This window comes from Ovis aries, chromosome 15, assembly GCF_016772045.2.
Source record: "Ovis aries strain OAR_USU_Benz2616 breed Rambouillet chromosome 15, ARS-UI_Ramb_v3.0, whole genome shotgun sequence".
NCBI lineage: Eukaryota > Metazoa > Chordata > Mammalia > Artiodactyla > Bovidae > Ovis > Ovis aries.
In genome coordinates this window covers 76211887-76233194 of record NC_056068.1, presented here as the reverse complement: position 1 = coordinate 76233194, position 21308 = coordinate 76211887, and the positions used below count along the sequence as shown (strand labels likewise).

The 21308-nt window shown below is 49.6% G+C and overlaps 1 protein-coding gene across 36 annotated transcripts in view; it reads left to right on the top strand.

Annotated features, from left to right (window-relative positions):
• Positions 1–18358, top strand: part of CELF1 (CUGBP Elav-like family member 1) — a 66554-nt gene extending 48196 nt beyond the window's left edge. For 7 of the 36 annotated variants that reach the window (XM_042233536.2, XM_042233523.2, XM_042233537.2 and 4 more), the window contains 10 exons: positions 130–178; positions 2064–2198; positions 2752–2831; positions 3385–3546; positions 5926–6001; positions 7423–7551; positions 7925–8080; positions 8729–8914; positions 11491–11634; positions 12085–18358. In XM_042233536.2, the coding sequence (XP_042089470.1) occupies positions 130–178; positions 2064–2198; positions 2752–2831; positions 3385–3546; positions 5926–6001; positions 7423–7551; positions 7925–8080; positions 8729–8914; positions 11491–11634; positions 12085–12212 (1245 nt within the window). In that variant the 3' untranslated portion in view covers positions 12213–18358. The remainder of the gene's footprint in view (positions 1–129; positions 179–2063; positions 2199–2751; positions 2832–3384; positions 3547–5925; positions 6002–7422; positions 7552–7924; positions 8081–8728; positions 8915–11490; positions 11635–12084) is intronic. The other 29 variants (XM_060400134.1, XM_060400115.1, XM_060400135.1 and 26 more) reach the window with 24 other exon arrangements.
• The last annotated feature ends 2950 nt before the right edge of the window (positions 18359–21308 follow it).

Sequence of the window (21308 nt, the reverse complement as noted above, 5' to 3'; positions counted from 1 at the left end):
GGATCACCAGGGAGGTCCCCAGAGACACCTCTTAAAGCTCGGTTTTGGTATTTCCCTGAGAGTCCTCATCTGTGTTTCCGAATGCCTTCAGTGTGTGTAATGCTAATAGTCAGGTGTCTTCCGTTTTAGATGCATCATCCGATACAGATGAAGCCTGCCGACAGCGAGAAGAACAACGGTAAGCGAGCACGTGCGGGAGTCCTCCCCGTACGCGGTTCCTGCGGGTGTGTTTGCTGCCCTCAGGCATTTGGGTTGCCTCGTGCGCTGATTGCCCTTCTGTGGAGGTATAGTGGCGCATGATATGTCAGTTGCAGCTGTGCAGCATGATGATCCAGTGTCTGTGTGTGCTGTGGAGTGACACTACAGGAAGTCTCGATCTGCCACCATGCACAGTTACCAGAGTTATTCTTCTTGTGATGAGAACTCTAAAGATCTGCTTTCTTGACAACATTGAAACGTGCAATGCAGTATTAACTATAGTCACCATACGTCCTCGTGACTTATTTTAAAACTGGAAGTTTATGTATAATAAGCTTATTAATACTTCTTGGCCTCCTTTCCCCATTTGGCCTGCCTCCTTTCCCTTGCTCCCGACAAGCACCAGTCTGTTCTCCATGAGCTCAACTGTTTTTTTGTTTGAAATATTCATATTTAAAAGAGAGCAATGCAGTATTTATCTTCCTGTGACTTACTTCACTTAACTGAATGGCTTCACGGTGCATTCCTGTTGTCACATGGGCCCAGATTGCATCTCTCCTGGCTGGAGAATAATCGTGTGTGTAAAATGCCCCTTTTCCTGTATCCCTTCCTCTGTTGATGGATACTTAGGTTGCTTCGGTGCCTTTGCTGTATAAACATGGGTGTACATAGATCTTTTCAAGGAAGTGTCTTCATGCTCCTCAGATGAGTGTCCCAGGTGGGGTCGCTGGGTGATACGGCGGCACTCATCCCGACGTTCCGGAGACCTTCTGTGCTCCTTTGCACAGTGGCTGCGCCACATCGGTCCTGCCAGCAGTGAACAAGGGCTCCCTTTTCTCTACAAACTCACCAACACTTGTTCTTTTTTGTCTTTTCGATAATAACCATTCTAATATATGGGATGATATCTCACTGTGGTTTGAGTTCCCTTTCCCTGATGGTTAGTGGTATTGAGCGTCTTTTGTGTCTCTGTTGACCCTGCATTGGAAGTATGGAGTCTTAACCACTGGACCGCCAGGGAAGCTCCTGGGGAAGCTGTGGTTTATTTATTTTTGTTTGTTTGTTTTTGCTTTTGGTGTCAAATCAAAAAAAAAAATCATTGCCAAGACTCATGTGAAGGAGTTTACCAAGCCCAACTCACCTAGGAGTCTCATGGTTTCAGTTAATCTGTTACTTACTCAGAATTAATGCATTTTGAGTTAAGTTTTGTGTCTGGTGGAAGATAGTGATTCAGTAGGTAATCTGTCATCTGAGTTGTTCTTTAAAATAAGCATGGTAAATAGAGGCGATAAATAGAGTTGACGGGGAAACATCACAGGAACATCTGAGAGTGAACTGGAATGCCTCTCGTCTGCATAGTTCCTTACCAACCAGAATAAGGAGGGGAACTGAAGAGATTCCCTCCCTAAAAAATTAGGAAGAAAAGCTTAGTCCTCAAGAAGATAACCAGAATATGAAAGTGGACCGTTACATTCACTGAGTGTGTGTGCTGCTGCTTTTGTCTTATCAGTTAAGTGTGAGCACTCATCCTTTGGTACAGCAGTGTTTCTGGTGAGAGCAGACCTCGCTAAGTACGAGGCAGGATGCTGAGTACTTGGTGTTTAATACCCACAGCAACCTCCGAGGTGAACCAAGTTTCCTCTAGTAATCACACGAGGAAACAGGCACAGAAGGGTTAAGTAACTTCCATGAGACCCTGAAGCTACTGTATTTCATCTAAGTGCTCCCAGTTATGACTTATAAGAGCAGGTGCTAAGTTATGAAACAGAATGCATCTTAAAGTCAGTGCTGTAGGTTGGCAGGCACAGCGCTCTGCTGCACCGCCTCCTGCAGTAACGGCCAAGCATTTGTGTTCACTCTCTCAGCAGTGGAAGACAGGAAGCTGTTTATCGGTATGATATCCAAGAAGTGCACTGAAAATGACATCCGAGTCATGTTCTCTTCGTTTGGACAGATTGAAGAATGCCGGATACTGAGGGGACCTGATGGGTTGAGCCGAGGTGGGTACACTTATAACTTTTAAAAGTACCTTTAGTACCTTTAAAAGTATTTATCTTAAATTTGGAGTTATTTTTAATTGGATCAATGGAAACCAGTGATCTCCAGCCGCCGTGAATGATACTGTCAAGATGGAGAGGGTTGAGTATGGTGTTGTTTCTAGGTCCCGTTGTGATTCCTGTCAATTGATCCCAGTTCCCCTTAGGAATCTACATTCTGCACTTAAGTGTCGTGCATTAAAATTTTCTGTTTCTGTCCTTGGAGAAATTCTGTGCCCAAGTGCGAACACCCCTTTTACGAGAGAAACTAGAGAATGTGACTCCTCCTCTATCTGTCAGGCACCTTCTCTCCAGTTTGTGCTTCCCTGATTTCTCCCGGAAGCGTGTATCGCCTGGTGGTAACACATCACCTTCCCCACTAGATCGTGGACTCCTGAAGGCAGGAATCACGTCTGTATGGGTAGCATGGCACTTGGGCACGTAGTAGGTGTTCAGTAAATGTCGGTCAGATAAATCATTAAGTGAATGGACGAGCTATTTGCTCTTCTCTCACCAGGTTGTGCGTTTGTGACTTTCACAACAAGAGCCATGGCACAGACAGCTATCAAGGCGATGCACCAAGCGCAGACCATGGAGGTAGGCGCAGGCGGGTGAAAGGGAGGGCTCCCCAGCGCCAGAGCGCCAAGGCCACTGAGCGCCGAGGCCCGGCAGCGTGTGTAGCATTTGCTTGCCCTGAAAGGTGCTGTGTGCGAAGTCACTCTAGTCACGTGCGACACTTTGCAACCCCGTGGACTGTAGCCCACCAGGCTGCTCTGTCCGTGGGATTTTCCAGCCAAGAGTACTGGAGTGGGGTGCTGCTGCTTCCTCCAGGGGCTCTTCCCGTCCCAGGGATCGAACCTCGGTCTCTTAGTTCTCCTGCACTGGCAGGTGGGTTCTTTCCCACTGATGCCACCTGGGAAGCCCTGAAAGGTAAGCCAGCCAAACATCCGAAACACTGGTGCTTTCTTTAAAGTTAGCATAGTGCAGCTAGTTCACCCTTTCAAGTTACCTTTTGCCACTTGTGTCTGTCAAAGAGGAGAATCATTTGGCACTGAATAAAATGAGAGTGCAGCCCATGGGACCCTGGAAAGGAGGATTTCCCTTCACCCAGAATGAGGAATTTGACCCTTTGGTTTTGGTGTTTTCGTAGGGTTGCTCCTCCCCCATGGTGGTAAAATTTGCTGATACACAGAAGGACAAAGAACAGAAGAGAATGGCCCAGCAGCTCCAGCAGCAGATGCAGCAAATCAGCGCAGCCTCTGTGTGGGGAAACCTGGCTGGTCTAAACACTCTTGGACCCCAGTATTTAGCAGTGAGTCCTGTGGTTTGCTTTCTGCAGGCTGTGCAGGCTCCCGGCTGTTTCTTCTCCTGCTGTCCCTAGCTAACACATATAATAGCACTCACAGCTTTTAGCGTATCCCAGGTTTTACAGAAAAATTCAGGCCACACGGTGTCCTTGTCACGTGAGTCTCGCGTATGCGCTGGCTCGCTCTCTCGTCACACATCGCTGGTTATATTTTGAGCTTCTGCTCCAATTAGAATGAATTCCTAATTTCCTAATACAAAGATTTGGAAACGTGTCCCTGTCCCCAAGGAAAAGAATTCCTGGGGACTTCTTAGCTACCAAGTATCTCTCTCCATCTCTTTCTTTAGTAGATGTAGAGGCCATCAATAAAATTCTTCCTGAGCCTTCCATGAAGAGTATGACAGTAGATTTTCCCATTGACAGAGAGGTCAAGAGATTAACATGGACATTATTAAATGAGTATTACAGGTGTCTATTTGAGTTCACTAAATAGTAAATAGATTTCCTTTAATTTGAATTCTCTCTTGTCAAGTTTGAGTCATATAATCCAAAAGCAGGCTCTAATCTGTTAGATTATTAGGTCTGCAGTGTATATTACAGGGGATTATCACTGCTTTAACCCTCAAAAGAATCACAGATGGCACAAGACACTTAAAACTGTCTCATCTTAGAATCAGAAAGAACAAGTCATCTGTGAAGCTACCAAAGAAGGAAAACAAATGGTGAAGCCACTAGGTTAGTATGGATAGCCTAAGAATACACACAGAAGTATAGTCATTCATTCCTCATCCTTTAACATATTATTTTACATGGAGACAGAAGAAAGGCAGTGGTTTCGGCCCTCGGTGCCAGGTTTTGGCTAATTTGATGCCCTCTGGTTTCTATGTTTCTAAAATATTAGAAGAATTATCTTTGCTAGTATTTCTCTGAAATCAGAAAGCCTAGATGGTGGTTCTATTTCTGCAGATTAAATTGTTCCTTGGTGCTAGAACATTGCTTATAAGTTGAGAAAATTCAGATTTTAGTCTTCTGCCAGAATGATAATGCTTTGGAAATTATCTCCATGGCATGTGCTTGCTTTTCTTAGAGGGTTTGGCACCTTCTTTTAGGGAAGACTCACCTTTTTGTCGTCATTACCACATCTAGCGGGCACATGATGGTATATGTTGAGAGCTGTGGCCTCTCTGTTTCAATTCAACATGATCCCTGCGCTCAGAGCTGGTCTCGTTTAGGGAGGAAGTGCCAAGTACAGTATGTACAGCCCACTAGTTGGGACTGAGCCCATTGGCCAGGGTATTGAAGAAGACAGAAATAAAGACGTGTGAGTGATGGACTGCGGACGTGATAGCACGCCATCATTAATTAGGATGCACTAGAATGTGTCAGCTTGAAACCAGGGCAGTAGTTCTTAAATCTTCCAGGTTGTGGAGCCCTTTGAAAAGCTGATAAAATTCTGTGTGTGCACACTTTTTCATCCTACTTCTGGAAGTTTGTGAACTTGCCTGAAATGCCTGTAGACTGGAGAGATTCATGATGACAGAGGAGCCAGGTCAGATGTTTCTAGGAATGGGTAACAGATTGAACCGAGGATCCAGAAGCAAGAATACCAGCCATTCAGTGATTGGGTTTGAATGGAACAAAAGGCTCCCGCAGGTTGTTTAGATCAGGGTTCAGTTTGCCAGGTACAGGGTAAGGCCGTGGAGGTTCATAGCTTATGGACAGGTCCTCTCGTTGTATTTGTTACGGAACACTCGTTGAAAGAGAATGTTCCGTGGATGAGTGCAGCCTGCGCCGTCATTTGGTCATCTGCAACAGTGAGGTGAATGGGGCTAGATGAACGCGTAGTATTTTAGTCACGACAAGGTTGATCTAGTCACACCTTCATCGTGGCTGGTAAAGGATACTCTGAGAAAGAGCCTGAAATGGTCCCACTTGGCATTTTAAGTAGTCGGCTAAAGTAGAAATTAGGTCTCCAGATGGGAACAGCCTATAAAATAAGGTGTATGGACCTGATCAAGGAGGATTTGGGAGAGAAGTTAGACATGGCAGTCGCTCGTCTGCAGACGCTCCTGAAGTGGGCTGCATGGCTGCCTGAGCTGAGCTCGGGTCTCCCCTCGCGCTCTGTCCTCTGCTGCTGCGCTGTGTTGCCAGGGACTCGGGCCTGGCTTAGGACGCAGCTGACATGGCCGTCCTCTGCGCCAGGGCTTCAGCTGGGTTGTGCTGTCGTAAGCCTCATGTTTTTGTTGTGTTGGCTTGGGTTCTTGTCTTTGACTTTCTTCTCTCTGGGGGCCTCTGCACTCTCGCTTTGCTGTGCTGTAGAGTTATCCCAGATGCAGAACCAGCCCTCACTCTCACTCTTGTTCTGTTTTTTGGTGTAATGTCTAGCTTTATTTGCAGCTCCTTCAGCAGACTGCCTCCTCTGGGAACCTCAACACCCTGAGCAGCCTCCACCCGATGGGAGGTAAGTGTTTCACCGCTGCGGAGGAGCAGCAGCAGCCAAGCCAACAGACGCAGCTAACAACAGTCTTGAGAGTTTTCTACTGTTCGTGCAGGAAAAAAAAAATTCCCCCTCCTTACATAAACCTGACATTAGATGAGCACCCTGGGACTCATGCCTCCTCTCTCGAAGGCGGCCCGTTTAGTTACTGGTGTCATAATGCTCTGCAGCTGTCTGCTCCCCACCCCTGTAAGTCTCTAGTAAGAAGAGCTGTTAGTACCTGCAGACTGTCTGCAGCCACTTTGATAAGGAGAAAATTGCACGAATTATTTACACAATAAAGTGACTTTTCCAGTGATTCTCAGAGGAAAAGTATAAGATGGCTTCTGTGTGTGTGGCTTGCCCTGCAGCTGCTAGAACCTCGAAAGTTAGTGTCTGATACATGTTATTCCTTAGGTAATTACTATTTTTGGTGTTAACAAACACCAGAAACTTAACTGACAGATGCCCAAGTTGTTAACAAAGACGGCTCCACAGACAAACCTGAGGCAGGAACAGGGCCGCTCCAGAGCCGCCCAGCCCCACCCCCTCAGCACTGGGATACGGCCAGGCAGGTGCATCTGAGGAAGGGCTACTCCTAGGTGAGGTGCAGCGTGCCACTGGGGAAGTCTGATGGATTCATTTTTTGTCCCAGGGACTCAAAGGTTGCTGTGTTTTCAGAAAGTTGCCGGATTGTAAATCTGTGCTGCAGCCTCTCTCTTCTCATTAATTCCCCACCCCTGCCCATCTGCCTTTCCCCTACCTAGTGAATCGTTTGCCACACGTTGGTGCAGTTCAGATTTTTTCTCTCTTTTTGCCAGTGTTGCTGGGTTTCACTTGGAGGTCTTCTCCTCGGAGTTTGTTTTCTCTTGTTTTTCTGATGATTAGCCTGCTATTCAGGTGGTGGTTCTTTCTTTGTTCTCTCTGCTGTTGCAGTTTTGACATGTCATCCCTCCATGGTCTTCTGGATCTCTGCTACATTTTCTGCTTGGTTCGCCTCCATTGCAGAGCAGATCCCCTGTAAAGCATGAGTGAAGGCTCAGATACAGATGTATTCTCTGCCTCGGGCTTTCCCATTGTTCTCTTCAGTCTGCCTGTCTCCATGGTAGACAACAGAATCCACCCCTTTTTTTCTGATTTTCTAATTGCCCATCCATTTATTAATGCTCACTCACTTGGGCTGGCCTGCTATTGTATTAGACATGTCTTATCTGAGGAAATGTCTAGTTTCTTAATGAGTTGAACGGTATCTGAGTCTTTTTGGAGCTCTGTAGTATTGCCTGTAAGGCTTATACCTAGAATAGTTCCACTTTGGGATGAGCCTTCTGCCAGTCTGCACGGTCATTGCCGGAGTGGATATAGGGCACTCTTAGCTGCTGGCTGATCGCTTGCTTTGGATGTTGCAGGGTTAAATGCAATGCAGTTACAGAACCTGGCTGCACTGGCTGCTGCAGCTAGTGCAGCTCAGAACACACCCAGTGGTACCAGTGCTCTCACCACGTCCAGCAGTCCCCTCAGCGTACTCACCAGTTCAGGTAAGCATGTGATAGCGGCTGGGCGCCCTTGTGGGCCTTGGCAGAATCCCACGTGAGGATTACGTTGTTCTGGAGAATAGTTAACACCCATTTCCAAAGGGGTCAGATCATGAACAGTAAAGTCTCAAATGTCTTCTTCTGAGTTAAGAGAGCTCTCATAGTTTTCAGTTAGTTGTAATCATCGCTTCTGTGTACTGCAGGAGCATGTTGTTTCCAGAATCATTCACTGGGGCGAGCAGAGGGTGGGGGACTTGGTAACCGAAAGCCCCCCTATAAAGAGAATGAAGAGTTGAGTGACACGGCTTGTGTTTTGGCTCCTGTTGACACGGGAAGGCAAGTGTTGGTTTGAGTTTAACTGGTGGGTGTCTGACAGCAGGGTCCTCACCGAGCTCCAGCAGCAGCAGCTCCGTCAACCCCATCGCCTCCCTTGGAGCCCTGCAGACATTAGCTGGAGCAACAGCAGGCCTCAACGTCAGCTCTTTGGCAGGTGAGGGCCAGTCCCTGGAAGTCATCCAGTCACTCTGTGCAGGTAGCACATTTTAAACTACTCTGGTAGGGACACTGAGAGTGAAGGGTGGGGGTGGCCCAGTGGAGTTAGAAATGATCGTGGGGTTTTGAGTCAGGCCTGACCCTGTACCTTAAGACCACCTTTCGAAGGGCATTTTCTGGTCTGTGAAGTGGGACTAGAGTTCTCTGAGGATTGTCAGGTAAAATGAGAATCCAGTGCAGTGCTGAGCACATCACCTAGTACAGTGTCTGACCGTGGTGCATGCAGTAAACGTTGGCAGCTATCCCGATGATGGGATTCACCCACATCTGTCATACAATGTATGTGCTCGTTTTAGGCCCCAGGCCTGGGACTATTTTACCACATTCCATTCTTAGGAGAAAATGGCAGCAAATCCAGAGAAGAAGTGGGGCAGGTCACGAGTCAGTGGTATCACTTCTTGCGCAGGTTGGAGGATGAGCTGCCTCTGGGTGTGGCCGTTTAGCATGTCCCCCTTAGCCATGGGCCCTGGTGACTGTCCTGAAACCTGACCCGTCAGATGGCTGTTCCTTCTCAGGGAGAAGCTAAGGAGGAGATGACAAGGTGTACTTGGGCATTTGTCTTTCCCATCAGTTGAGTCTTTCCGATTTGTCGCTCCTCCTCCCCCACCCCACCCCCACCCCCACCAAGGGATGGCTGCTTTAAATGGTGGCCTGGGCAGCAGTGGCCTTTCCAACGGCACCGGGAGCACCATGGAGGCCCTCACGCAGGCCTACTCGGGGATCCAGCAGTACGCTGCCGCAGCACTCCCCACCCTGTACAACCAGAGCCTGCTGACACAGCAGAGTGTCGGCGCCGCTGGGAGCCAGAAGGAAGGTGAGTGCGGGGGGACTGGAGTCAGGGCGGGGTGGGCACACACTCTGCACCAGCACTGAAGGGCAGTCAAAGCGCAGGAGAGCTGTTGAGGTGGTGAGGCCAGCACTGCTCTTTGGCATTGTCAGGGGTGGACTGAGAAACTGTGGTCTGCGCTGGAATGTGTTCTGGTTGTGGCTCGTCTCAGAACCTCTGTACACCCTCCTCGAGTGGGGCTACAGCTTTCAGGCGAGGAAACATACTGGCCTCACTGTGTCTGGTGCCGTTTGGCAGTCTGTTTTTGAGAGGAAGTCTTCTCTGTTAGAAGTCTGCTAGAGGAAGTCTCTCTTAGAAGTCTGCTAGAGGAAGTCTCTCTTAGAAGTCTGCTAGAGGATGCCTTCTGCCTAGGTGTCCCCTTAACCCTGTCATTTGGCGTTTTCCTAACTTTCTCATCTGTGCTTTTCCTTACTGAGGACAAACCGAAGGATGATGAGACAGAGTTACAGCCTGTGGGCTGATGGAGTGGGGAGTAGGTGCTTTGACACAAATGGTATTAAGTTCAGGAGAGGCTTTCTAAGCATAAAGAGGCCTGAAAGTGGTTTGTGTGAGTAGAAAACCCTGCTGACATCTCTGTGCTCTTATTTGATGGGTTTTCATATTCAGGAGCTGGCAGGATCTAAGCGTTCATGTAGGAAAAGACAAGCATCCTCTCTTGCCTTAGCCCCAAGGAGCCCCGGTGCAGCACCCCCTCCCTGCTCTAAGCTGGTCATTTACCACCTGCCCTGGGTTGTGTTGACAGGGAGCTCCTGGAACCCTGGAGACAGGCGGTGAGCAGAAGCGTGAGGTGTTCCAGTGGTGCTCTGAAGAATAACACACAGGAAAGCAGAATAGAGTGCCAGAAGGATAGCATTTTCCATAGAGGTTTCTCCAAATGGACGTTTTAAGCGCAGACCTTAGGGAGGGAAGGAGCGAGCCGTGTGTGTATCTTGGGGAAGAAGAGGAATGGGGCAGAGGGGCAGCAGCGCAGAGACCACGAGGCAGCGTGTGCCACAGTATCTGACGACAGCAGGGAGGCCGGGGCGGCTGGAGGCTGGCTGGACTGCCACTGTAATAAAACTCATCTTCAGTGCGTGGTGCGTGTATACAGCAGGCTGTACCCAGCCGTTAGAGAGAATGGAGTAGTGCCATTCGCAGCTACATGGACGGCCCTAGAGAGCATCGTGCCGAGTGAACTAAGGCAGAGAAAGATGAACGTGGTGTCGCTCATGGGGGGAGTCTTTAAAACATGCTGCAGATGAGCTTATTCACAAAGCAGGAGGAGTCACAGATGCCGAAGACAAGCTTGTGCTGACAAGGGGGGAGGGGTAAGGAGGGGCAAGCAGGGAGACTGAGGCTGACGCACACACACCGAGACACGTGAAGCAGACCAGTGCGGACCGCCGTGCAGCACAGGGAACTCTGCTCCGTGCTCTGAGGACCTGTATGGGAAAAGAGCCGCAAAAAGTGGGTATACGTGTGTATACGTAACTGATTTACTTAGCTGCGCAGCAGAAACTAACACCACATTGTAAATCAATTATACTCCAGTAAAAATACTTTTTAAAGCTTTTCTTTCGTTGGGAAGTCCTTGAGTTGAAGAGGAAAACATATTCTGTTTTTGAGCTTTGGTTACTTATCATATATAGTGAAAGTCACTCAGTCGTGTCCAACTCTTTGCCACCCTGTGGACGATACAGTCCATGGAATTCTCCAGGCCAGAATACTGGAGTGGGTAGTCTTTCCCGTCTCGAGGGCATCTTCCCAATCCAAGGATCAAACCCAGGTCTCCTGCATTGCAGGCAGATTTTTTACCAGGTGAGTCACAAGGGAAGCCCAAGAATACCGGAGTGGGTAGCCTATCCCTTCTCCAGCAGATCTTCCAACCCAGGAATCGAATCAGGGTCTCCTGCATTGCAGGTGGATTCTTCACCAACTGAGCTATCAGGGAAGCCTGATTGTTTATCATAGGCATGTATTTTAAAAATACATGTTTACTGAGGCACAATTTACTTATGGTAAAATTCACCCTTTGGTGAATATAGCTCTGTGAGCTCTGACGAGCACATGTAGTCACGTTCCTGCCACCATAGACGTAGAATATCTCCATGACCCCTAGAAACTCCCTCCTGTCTCTCTGTTGTCAGTCCCTGCCCCACTCTGGCGACTACTGACCTCTTTGCTGGCCCTCTAGTTTCTAGGCACTCTTTTGAAACCCATTTTACTTATAATCTCTTTCTACTGGGTTTTTTTTTTTTTTTTGCTCCAAATGCAAGTCTGCCTGCTACTGTCCCAGCATGCCATCTTCCCACAGGGTCAAATTCTGCCCTCTGTCGGTGAGACAGAGCATGAGAATGGTGAACAGGGAAGAGGGCAGGAACCTGTTGCAGAGATTGCCCTTCAGCTCCCTGCTTTGTGTTTGGAGAATCATTTTAGTTCTCCAGACACATTTCTGTGTTTTGGGGGATGCTGAGAGTTTTAACACAGGTGGAAATGGGGCTCAGCTGGTGCGGGGGAGAGTGTGCTTGACCCTGATGCCGTTTCAGTCAGTGGGAATCTTGCAGGTCCGGAAGGAGCCAACCTGTTCATCTACCACCTGCCCCAGGAGTTCGGAGACCAGGACCTGCTGCAGATGTTTATGCCCTTCGGAAACGTCGTGTCTGCCAAGGTTTTTATAGACAAGCAGACAAACCTGAGCAAGTGTTTCGGTATGTTGGTGCTGCTTCTGGTGTGGGGAGGGCTGAGTGCCCAGTGAGCGAGAAAGAGAAGGGGCTGCCAGCAGAAAGAGCTGAGTCTGACTCTGTTTAGGCTTAGTTTAGCTTTGCTCTGAGTAGATCACATCATCTCGTTTTGAGCCTCAGTTTAGTTTTCCATTTCTCTAAGTGGGAATGGTGATTTGTACCCACACTGTCGCTCCAGAGGTAAAAATAATGTATGGAAAATGGCTTGGCCAAAAAATACTTGAGGATACCGTGTAGATGTCAGCTGGTACTGTTAGGGACCTGATTCGTTTCATGTGATGTAGTTTCAAGAAGTCTTCCTGCTGAGAAGAATTGAGATTTGAGACTCAGCTCATGTAAGGATCCTGCTGCATAAGGAGGACTGAGGCTGTCCTTGCCTCTTCATGCCCCTCACTGGGTTTCTGCTCGGACACACAGGTTTTGTAAGTTACGACAATCCTGTCTCGGCTCAGGCTGCCATCCAGTCCATGAACGGCTTTCAGATCGGCATGAAGCGGCTTAAAGTGCAGCTCAAACGTTCAAAGAACGACAGCAAGCCCTACTGAGCGTGCTCCCCTCTGAGACTGGAGTGAGAGGGTCTTCTGGTAAGTGGGGGAGGAGCACCCTTAATGATTCGAAGCCCTAAGGCTGTGTGTTGACAGCCCTGGACCCTGATCCCTGCCACTCTCGCAGGCACAGCTTGCCCTGAAGACTCAGCTACTGCCTTCTGTGGGAATTTCGCTTCGTACAGAGGACAAGTTTGTGCTTTGGTTTCCAGTGTTTTACTTTGGAGTTTAGGTGCCATATCCTGAGTTTGTTTTTTTTTTTTTTTTCCTTTATTTAAAAGTTTGCTGTGTTTGTAACCAGTGTGTGTTGAGAAGGACCAACATCAAACTGCCCTGGGGGAGGAGGGGAAATGGAAAAACATTAAGAAAGAGGATCAGAATTTGCCCCAAACTATCCCAAGAAAGAGGACGAAGTTAGACGAAAGTGGACCCCCAGAATCTTCCTGAGCACGAGAGTGGGTGACGTGAGAGCTGATACCCAGCAGCTTTTGGGGCATAGCAGGTGGGGTTGGCTTTGGAGAAGGAGAGTGACTTGAAACCCGGCAGCCCTGGGAGCTGGAGGCTGAAACTCCTCTGTAACCGCCTTCACTGGAAAGTCTGCATTCTTGCCAGCGATTTTTTAGATTCTCATCTAGGATTTCTGCCCGCTTACCTAAGAAGGGGTAACAAGTCTCTGGAAATAATGCACCTATTAAATTAGCCTAACATGCAAAAAGCAGGGATTTGTCATCCGTTACCCAGCCAGCCATTGGTGTTGGATCAGCCCTTCCTCCCTGGCTGGTGGCTCTTAGGAAGAAGCAGCCAGTCCAAGGGGTCGTGTATAGTTTATTTCAACACCAGACCGCTAGACCACGGCCCACGTCCACCAGGCCCCTTTAAAGAAGGCCTCTCGGGAAGACACTGTCGGGTTTCCTGTTTTGGAATTGACCACAGCAAGGAATGTCACTTCCACCCCCAGCCACAGTTTTCTCGTGAGGGTAGATCCAGGAAGGGCTATGGGATCTGGCAGAAGGGAGCACCTCTCCTGAGCAGAGCGATTAAAAGCTGTCGCTGGGGGAGGAGGAGCCTGCTTCTCAGTGTACCTGAGTCCTCGGGTTCCTTTGAGCCGGTGCTGCATTTCCCGGTGGCCAACACCCAGTTCTTAAAAGGATTAAGCGATCCGCGGTTGCCTCCTTGGTTGAGATGGCCCAGGCGTGGCGTCTGAGTGGAGACAGGCCCCTCTTCTGCCCCTCCAGCCCCGTGCTCTGCTCTTGGTGACAAAGGCGACGGCAGGACGTTTACAGCCTCCGTGTGCGCTCAGTGTTCATTTACCTCAGTAGCACCCTGTTCATTTTCGTCCTCGTGCTTACAGTCAGCTCCCTGCTGCCTCCCGCAGGTCTCACTCCTGCCTATGACCCACACAGCCTCCGGGCTCAGCCTCTGCTCCAAGAAGCGCTGGTAGTGGGGAGGCCCGGGAAGGACCTGCTGTCGGGAATGTGTCCCTGGGCAGAAGTGGCCCTGTTAGGATATGACCCGCAGCCAAGGCCAGGGACCGTCCCTGGGGTCCTCAGCCTCACAGACGTCAGCCGTGCCCCCTAGCGGCAGAGGCGAGATCACAGGGGTTGCTTTGCTGTCAGTCAGGGGCGGTCTCCTTGCCATTCTGTCCTTGGGCCTCAGGTGAGCGTTGACCGGCTTGCTGTTGTGCGGGTGGTTGGTGGTGGTGGATTATCCCATTGAAGCTGGGACAGCTGTTCCCTTCTCATAGTGATAACTTGGGTCTGTTGTCCTCTAAGAAACATGAAACATACTTCTTAAGCTGAACCACGTAAACTTGAATTCTGCGCACTGGGAGAAATGTGTCCTGTGTTTCAAGGATAAAACTGTTCCAAAGGCTTCCAGGGTCATGATGGGATTTTTTAAATAAATGCAAAAAATAAAAATAAAAAAGAAAAAACAAAAAAAAGAAAAAAATGCTAGGTTGGGGAGGCGCTGTTCTGAATCCCAACCGGCTGGAACCAAGAATGTCGTTTCTATTTTTATAGAAGTTTTATACAGCTCCGGGGTGGAGAATATTTATTACCTAAATTATATCTCTGGAAAAGGCCAGGATTTTATAGAATCCAGAATGTGATTGTTGTACACACAGGGTGCTGTGTATGATTGAAACTACTGACTTTCTGTGGCCGTCTGCAGCCCAGCTAATCTGCCCGAGGGGGAGGCGTTAACGCTGTGAACTGGCGGAGGAGAGAGCTGTGCTCCCCAGGTTGCTGCGGTCTCGCCTTCTGTTCTGTCCTCCTCCTTGGCCCGCGTGGGGTTTTCCAAAGCCCGGAACCCCACTCTGTGCCCACCTCTGTCCCTGTCCCTCCCTCCTCCCCCATTTCACTGTTACTTGCATACCTATTTGTCCTGGGCTCCGGAACCCCTTTGCTATTGGCATGAAAGTTAAAGGTGTAATCCGCCTGCCTCTGATACCAGACCCCGAGGTTTCCTGCCTGCAGTGGGTTCCCTCGGCTGCCCCGGCCCCGCGAATTCCCACAGCAGCGCCGCCCTCGAGCACAGTTCTCTCCCCGGGCCAAAGGTGGTGTTGTGGAGAAGCTGCTCCCCCTACAAGTCTCACGGTGTGAAAAGGGTTCAGCTCGCAGAGGGGAGACTCGCAGTCAAGTCTCAAGCAGTGCTTTTCTGTTGTGGGGGTCTCACTTACATAATTGTTTTCTGCTGCAGCTTTGTTTCTTCCTTGGGTTTCATCGTGAAATTGATTTGCCTTGAATGCAGCCAGACACTGTCTCCTGGGTCCCGCAGGAGTGGCCAGGGCCCTCGTGGAAGCTAAGAGCTTGGATTTCTGGCAAGAGGGCCATCCCTATAGGAAGGGGGGGGGAATTCTGGCCCTCTCCCCCAAAGAATTCGCACCCCCCACAAGCCAGCAGCTCCAGCTGTCTCCCCGAGTCTCGACCAGGAGTGAGACTCGGGAGGCTGAGGCTCTGCTCCGCCCGAGAGCTGCTTTTCGGATGCGCTTGGGTGCTTCTGGGGAAATCCAAGCCTTAGGTTCCCCGTGTTTCTGGCAGTTGGATGTTTTCTTGGTGTCCTCCATGTCCTTTTTGACTTTCCCGTGTCCATTGTTAGCATGTGCAAGAGTTCCGTCATTGCCCAGCCTCCCCTGCCCGCCTCCTCATTTCAGGGCTGTACACAGTGAGTGTTCCTGTTCTCTCTCTCTTTGTTTGGATGTATTGCTCTGTGTAACTCAGTGGGTCTCCCTCTTTCTGGTTTGTTTTTTTTTCTAGATTCCTGCCGTTTGTTCATCGTTGTGCCTAAAGCATGTCGATGTGGCGTCAAGTACATCGTCCAAATCCCTGTCTCTTCAGCTTCTCTGATGCTTGAACTCTCACCTTTGACCTTGTGTTGACCTTTGATGCTGATGTGTATTTTTATTATGTTTGTTTCTTTCTTTGTTTTTTCTTTTTTCTTTCCTTTTTTTTTTCTTTTGTGCTGCCAAATTGGTTTTGCTAGAACGACTGCTGAAGGGGAAATATTTAAACTTGCATTTGAATATAAAAAAATCTATTTTTCTAGAACTTCATAAGATAACCACTTGATTTTGTGATTCCAATTCTTTGTAATTGTCTTCAGAGCAGCCCTACTAGCACATACCGCGTGGTGTTTGTATTTCTGTGAACACACAGCCAGTCCGCTTCTAGGCTTTGTTTCTCGGTGTGTTTAGTTTTAAAGACAACTTTGGAGTAAACAATGAAATAAAAGATGTCACTAAAACCTTTGAGGCTCCTGAGCACATTTTGCTGATACAGTTTGTAGGGCTTGAGGAGACTGCATGTGTTCCTATTTTTGTTTTTTTTTCTGAGTTCGCAGCTGCAGAAAGCCCCTGAACCCTTTTTCCTTTCTGACCACCGGCTGCAGCTGGGCCCAGGCAGCCCCCGCCGCCTGTGGCCCTGCCGGGGAGCGCCCTTGTGGGGAGCCTGCGGGCCCCCAGCCCCGCCGCGCCCGCCCCACACCTGTTCCTGCCGTCTCCGCAGCAAAATGTGATGCTTCGGGTTTTTTCTGTTTTTGTATTGTTTTTGTGTTTTTGTTTTGGATTTTTCCCTTCCTACTAAGATTGTGCCCAGAAACCCGAGCTCTGCGTGTTTCCTGCTGTTTCTTCACACCTCCGTGTTTATCACCTCCACCTCTCTGTTTTCTATAGTTTGTGCAAAAACTGACCGATTTAAAAGGGTTTCAAAGAAGCTGTTTTAAATTGTTGTGGGGTTGATTTTCCCCGGGTTGTGCTGTTGTGTTCTGAAGCGGCAGCTTCCTCCTCTCTCGCCCTTAGAGCGCGCGCCTGTGCATTTAGACTGTCTCCCCACCAGGCCTGCAGGCCTCGGGGGGCCTCCGGGGCCGGCTGCTCTGCTCAGAGACGGGTGGGAAGGGGGTCCAGAGAGGCACAGGAGCAGAGAGAGCACCCCGGGGCGGCTGTGGGCAGCAGGAGGCTGAGCGCGCTAGGGGCCCCAGGCCTCCCTCGCCCCCGGAGGCGGAGAGTGCCCTGAGCCTCTCAGAGGGGGCCGTGCCTGCACCAGGCGCCAGTGCCCCTGCCAGCGTGCTGTGCAGCCCCCGGCCCCCACCACCCCACTCTGGCTCTTCACTGCAGCTCTGCTCTTGCTTAGCTGTTGGGGTGGGGGTCAGGGCGGTTTTTTTGTGTTTATTTTTTTTTAACTGGGTGAAGAGCCAGATAGCTACTGTCCCCGGGTGCCAGGCAAGCCCCGGCCCTTGGTCCCCTGAGGGGAGCCTGCCCTCCTCTCTTGGGGCACCATCCAGCCTCAGGGTCTGCAGGGACTTGAGTGAGAGTGTGCATGGTAAAGGGTGAGGCCAGGGGAGACGTGAGGTCGCAGGGTGGGTCTGTGGAGGTCAGAGGTTGCAGGGCGGCGTTTGGGATAGCTTCCACCCAGGCCTGAGCGGCTGGTGGGCTGGTGGGTGAGTGAGCGAGCTGGGAAGCAGGGCTGTCCAGGGAGGGGCGGGGAGGGTAGAACGCTGCCCGGGTCCTCCTCGCTGCAGGTGATGAGGAAGGGTCTCGGCAGCGTCTCTGCCCCGGGACCGGGCAGGCAGCCTAGTGTTAGCTCGGGGGCCCCTTACCCAGAGGAGAGGGTGGCCAGGTGGAGGCCCAGTGGATGGTAGGCTGCTTCATTTCTTCAGAGGGGTGAGTGGATGGAAGGAGGCCAGGAACCCCAGCCTGAGCGAGACCGCCGCGCACCCCACAGTCTGACTGCACAGAGCGGCCTCTGTGGGCAGAAGGCGCCGAGGCTCCCCTTCCTGTGTATTCAGAACCCATGTTTGCCAATATATTTTGCTTTCAATTCCAAGAGGAGCTCTGGGAAAACCTGTGGATAAAACCAAATGCCAAATGTTGGACGTTGTTTCCTTTTCCTTTTTCTCTCTCTGATTGTTTTAATTGTTTTGTGGTGGTTTTAATGGATTTGAGACCCTGGAGCGGCAGCTGCCTTTCTGATTTCCAGCTGCTTTTTGTGAATAATTTAAAAAGAAAAAAAAAAAGAAACTTTACATTTTGGAGACAAACCTGTGTGAGTTTTTTATTGGTACAAACGTTGTATTTAACACTAGGGGTTTTGTACAGTTTTTTGCCTTTTCTACTAGAAAACAATGTAAAGTGATTTCACAATGTGAAGAGAAAAAATTGCCACTATGACCAAACGCACAGTCTGTTCTGCAGCAACAACGGGATTCAATCAACTCAAAGTCGTGATTCAGCCGTAGAAATGCTTTTTCTTTACCTTGTTTGAGCTTTTCCTTTCTTTCCTGTTTTGATTTGCAAAAGAAAATGTCTTTTTTGTGTGAACTTGTGTTGTACTATGTAGAAAATTATGGATTTTACTTTAATGGTTTAAAAAAAAAAAAAAAAAAGGCAAGAAGAGCCCCTGTAGCTTTTCTGACCTGATCACAGAGTTTGTGTAGTGGATTAAAAAAGAAAAAAAAAATTGTTACAAGTTTGGAGCAAGGGAGTATGTGTTTAAAAGGAAATCTTCCTTTTTTGTGTGTTTTTCCTTTTGTCCCAATGGGGAACCTAAAATCTGTTTTAATTGCACAGACACACGGACAAAAAGTCATTTTGTATCTGCCAAGTGTGGTACCTTCCTTTGTTTATTTGCTATTAAACTGTTTGAGAAGAACTGCCGTTGTCCTCTGTGTTACTGATTGCTGGGGCAGGGGTGGCCTTAGGGGCAGATTGGCCTTCCTGAGGGAGGGGTGGGCACTCTAGTGTGGTTTCGCTTTGATGTGTCTGTTAGTATCCAGTGGGACCACCTCAGACCCCTGAAAGAACAGGATTTCTTTCAGAAAAGTGCCTTCTGTATGGATCCTGCATTCTTCTCAACGGACCCACTAACCAGGAGGCCCTTATACAGCTTTTCGGCAGCCTTCATTTCTATGCTTCTTCCATCGCCAGTAGTGGCCGCCACCCTGCAGGACTGGCCCAGACCTGTGAGTGCAAGTCCCTTCCTTGGCTGCAGGGTTCCTGCCCCCAGGGAGGCAGCCAGCGAGCACCGAGGTGCCGCGTCGGGCCTTCTCGCTCCAGACCAAAGTGCGTGGGCTCCTTTTCCCCTCTTTCTGACCTTAGGACAAGGTCACATTTCTAGGGTTTCTTGGGTTTACCTCTCAGTAATTCTAGATCACTTTCCAAGTGAGGCCCATACCGAGGCTTCCCCTCCTGCCTCTGTGGACTGTGGATGCAGTCAGCCCCTGGGCCGGGAAGCTCGCCCCCTGGCTGAGGCATGAGCTTGTCTTGCCCCTTCCTACCGCCGTCAGCATCACTCCCCTGGGAGGCCCATCCTCGTGAAGCTGGCGCCTGTGCAGGGGCCTGCAAGCAGCTCTGGCCAGTAGGTGTGCCAGGCCTCAGCCTTCTCATCAGGCTGGCTCCGTGTGGGGTGGGTATGGAGTAGCGTTTGCCACAGTGGGTTGTACTGGGTGCTAGTCCACCAAGTGTTTATGCAGTCATTGTCCCAGCTTGTGTTCACTGACCACCGTCCTAATGCTGCGGGGAACACTGGACGCACTAAACGCTCTCGTCTTTATAACCCCTGGGGGGCCTACTGTTCCCATCCCCACTGAGCAGATGAGCAAACTGAGGTTAAAAGAAATTGGGTTGTGGGCCTCTCTGGTGATCCACCGGTTAAGACTCCATGCCTCCACTGCAGGGGGCATGGGGTTGATCCTGCGTGCCACATGGCATGGCCCCCAGGATAAATAAAAATAAGAAAAATACTTAAGAAAAAGAAATTGTATCGGGGTGAGGGGAGCATTAATCTTGCCCTCTGCCAAAAAGATAAGTCAAGTTTATTTACAAACGTCTAGTATGTTGAGTTCAAGAGTTTGATCCTTTTTTCAAAGAGATTGCACCTCTTAAAATGCTCCCCTTCATATCTGTCTCCTGAATTCCCCACCCGGCCCCAGCCGTGCCGCACAGCTTTTGGAGTCTTACTTCCCCAACCAGAAATTGAAGCCCAGGCCCTCAGTGGTGAAAGCACAGAGTCCTAACCGCTGGACCACCGGGAGTTCCCCTCTTGGATTATATTTCAGGTCGTGAGTGTCTTGCTATGAAGGTCAGCAAATCCAGATCCAGGCTACAAAGTTCACAGCTAGTAGCTTCCACTTGTTTTCCCCCGAAAGTGGGGAAATCTTCCCACGGACGCTCTGTCCCAGCGTTGCAGCGCCGGTGGATCTCTGCGAAGGTCTTGGAGCCTGAAGGTGGAAGTGACCGCAGCCACCCAGCAAGACCGCCTTTCCCAACCACCCCATCCCCCTGTGTCCAAAGTACTGCCATACTCCGTTGAGTCTTTTTGTCCTGTGCACATTTTAGAAATAGAACTAGGAACTGAAAAAAAGGAGGCACCGAGTTGCTCTTGGGAAGTGGTGTGCACCGAAGAGTCAAACCAGGTCTGCCTGACTTGCAGGCCCTCATCCTAGAGAAGTAACTCCGTAGAAGCGACTGAGTCTGCTGTGCTTACCTGTGCGGACTCATCACGTGTGATCAGCGTGCTGTCCCCTAGGCTCGAGGGGAGGGACCCTACATCCCTCTGACTCCCTCAGTGGTGCATTTATCTCAGCTTTGTCCTCAAAGTGACTCTCAGTCACTTTAAGGGATTCACTCGTAACTCAGTCTCCAAATTGTTGGTCAGCATGCCCCTGCGAGGTGCCACTTCCCTTGAATACTGGGGTGCTTCCTAAACGTCATTCCTGCCACACAGTTCTTTCTTTAGATCAGTTCAGTCACTCAGTCATGTCCGACTCTTTGCGACCCCATCAGCCGCAGCATGCCAGGCCTGCCTGTCCATCACCAACTCCCGGAGTTCACCCAAAACCATGTCCATCGAGTCAGTGATGCCATCCAGCCATCTCATCCTCTGTTGTCCCCTTCTCTTCCTGCCCTCAATCTTTCCCAGCATCAGGGTCTTTTCCAGTGAGTCAACTCTTCACATAAGGTGGCCAAAGGATTGGAGTTTCAGCTTCAGCATCAGTCCTTCCAGTAAACACCCAGGACTGATCTCCTTTAGGATGGACTGGTTGGATCTCCTTGCAGTCCAAGGGACTCTGATCTCCTCCATCACCTGTTGCCACTTAAGCTCATCTTTACCTTGTGTTTAATTTTTTTTTTCTTTTTGCATTGTGGTAAGTTAACAATTTCCTATTCACACCATTTTTAGGTTAACAGTTCAGTGACATTCAGTACATTGACAATGTGGTACTACCATAGCCACTTAATGTTTTAAGTCAGCTTGAAACGCACCTTTTGTAATTTCACCTCCTTCGGGCCGTTGGTATTTGTGAAGTCACAAGTTCGATGCCCTAGTTGTATGTTTTAAGATAACACATCAAGGGATTTACCTGGCAGTCCCGTGGTTAAGACTAGGGCGGCACAAGTTCGTTCCCTGGTCAGGGAACTAACACCCCACGTGCTGCTCGGCCAAGATAAAAAACACCTGAGGCTACGTGATCATCGGGACACAGAAAACGGCCACACGGCACCTTCTCAAAGGATCTGTGTTTCACACTTTGGGAATTTGGACCAGGGTGAAGAGTCGGGCTTGCCCATGGACTCTCTGGGACCTGTTGCCTCTGAAATTA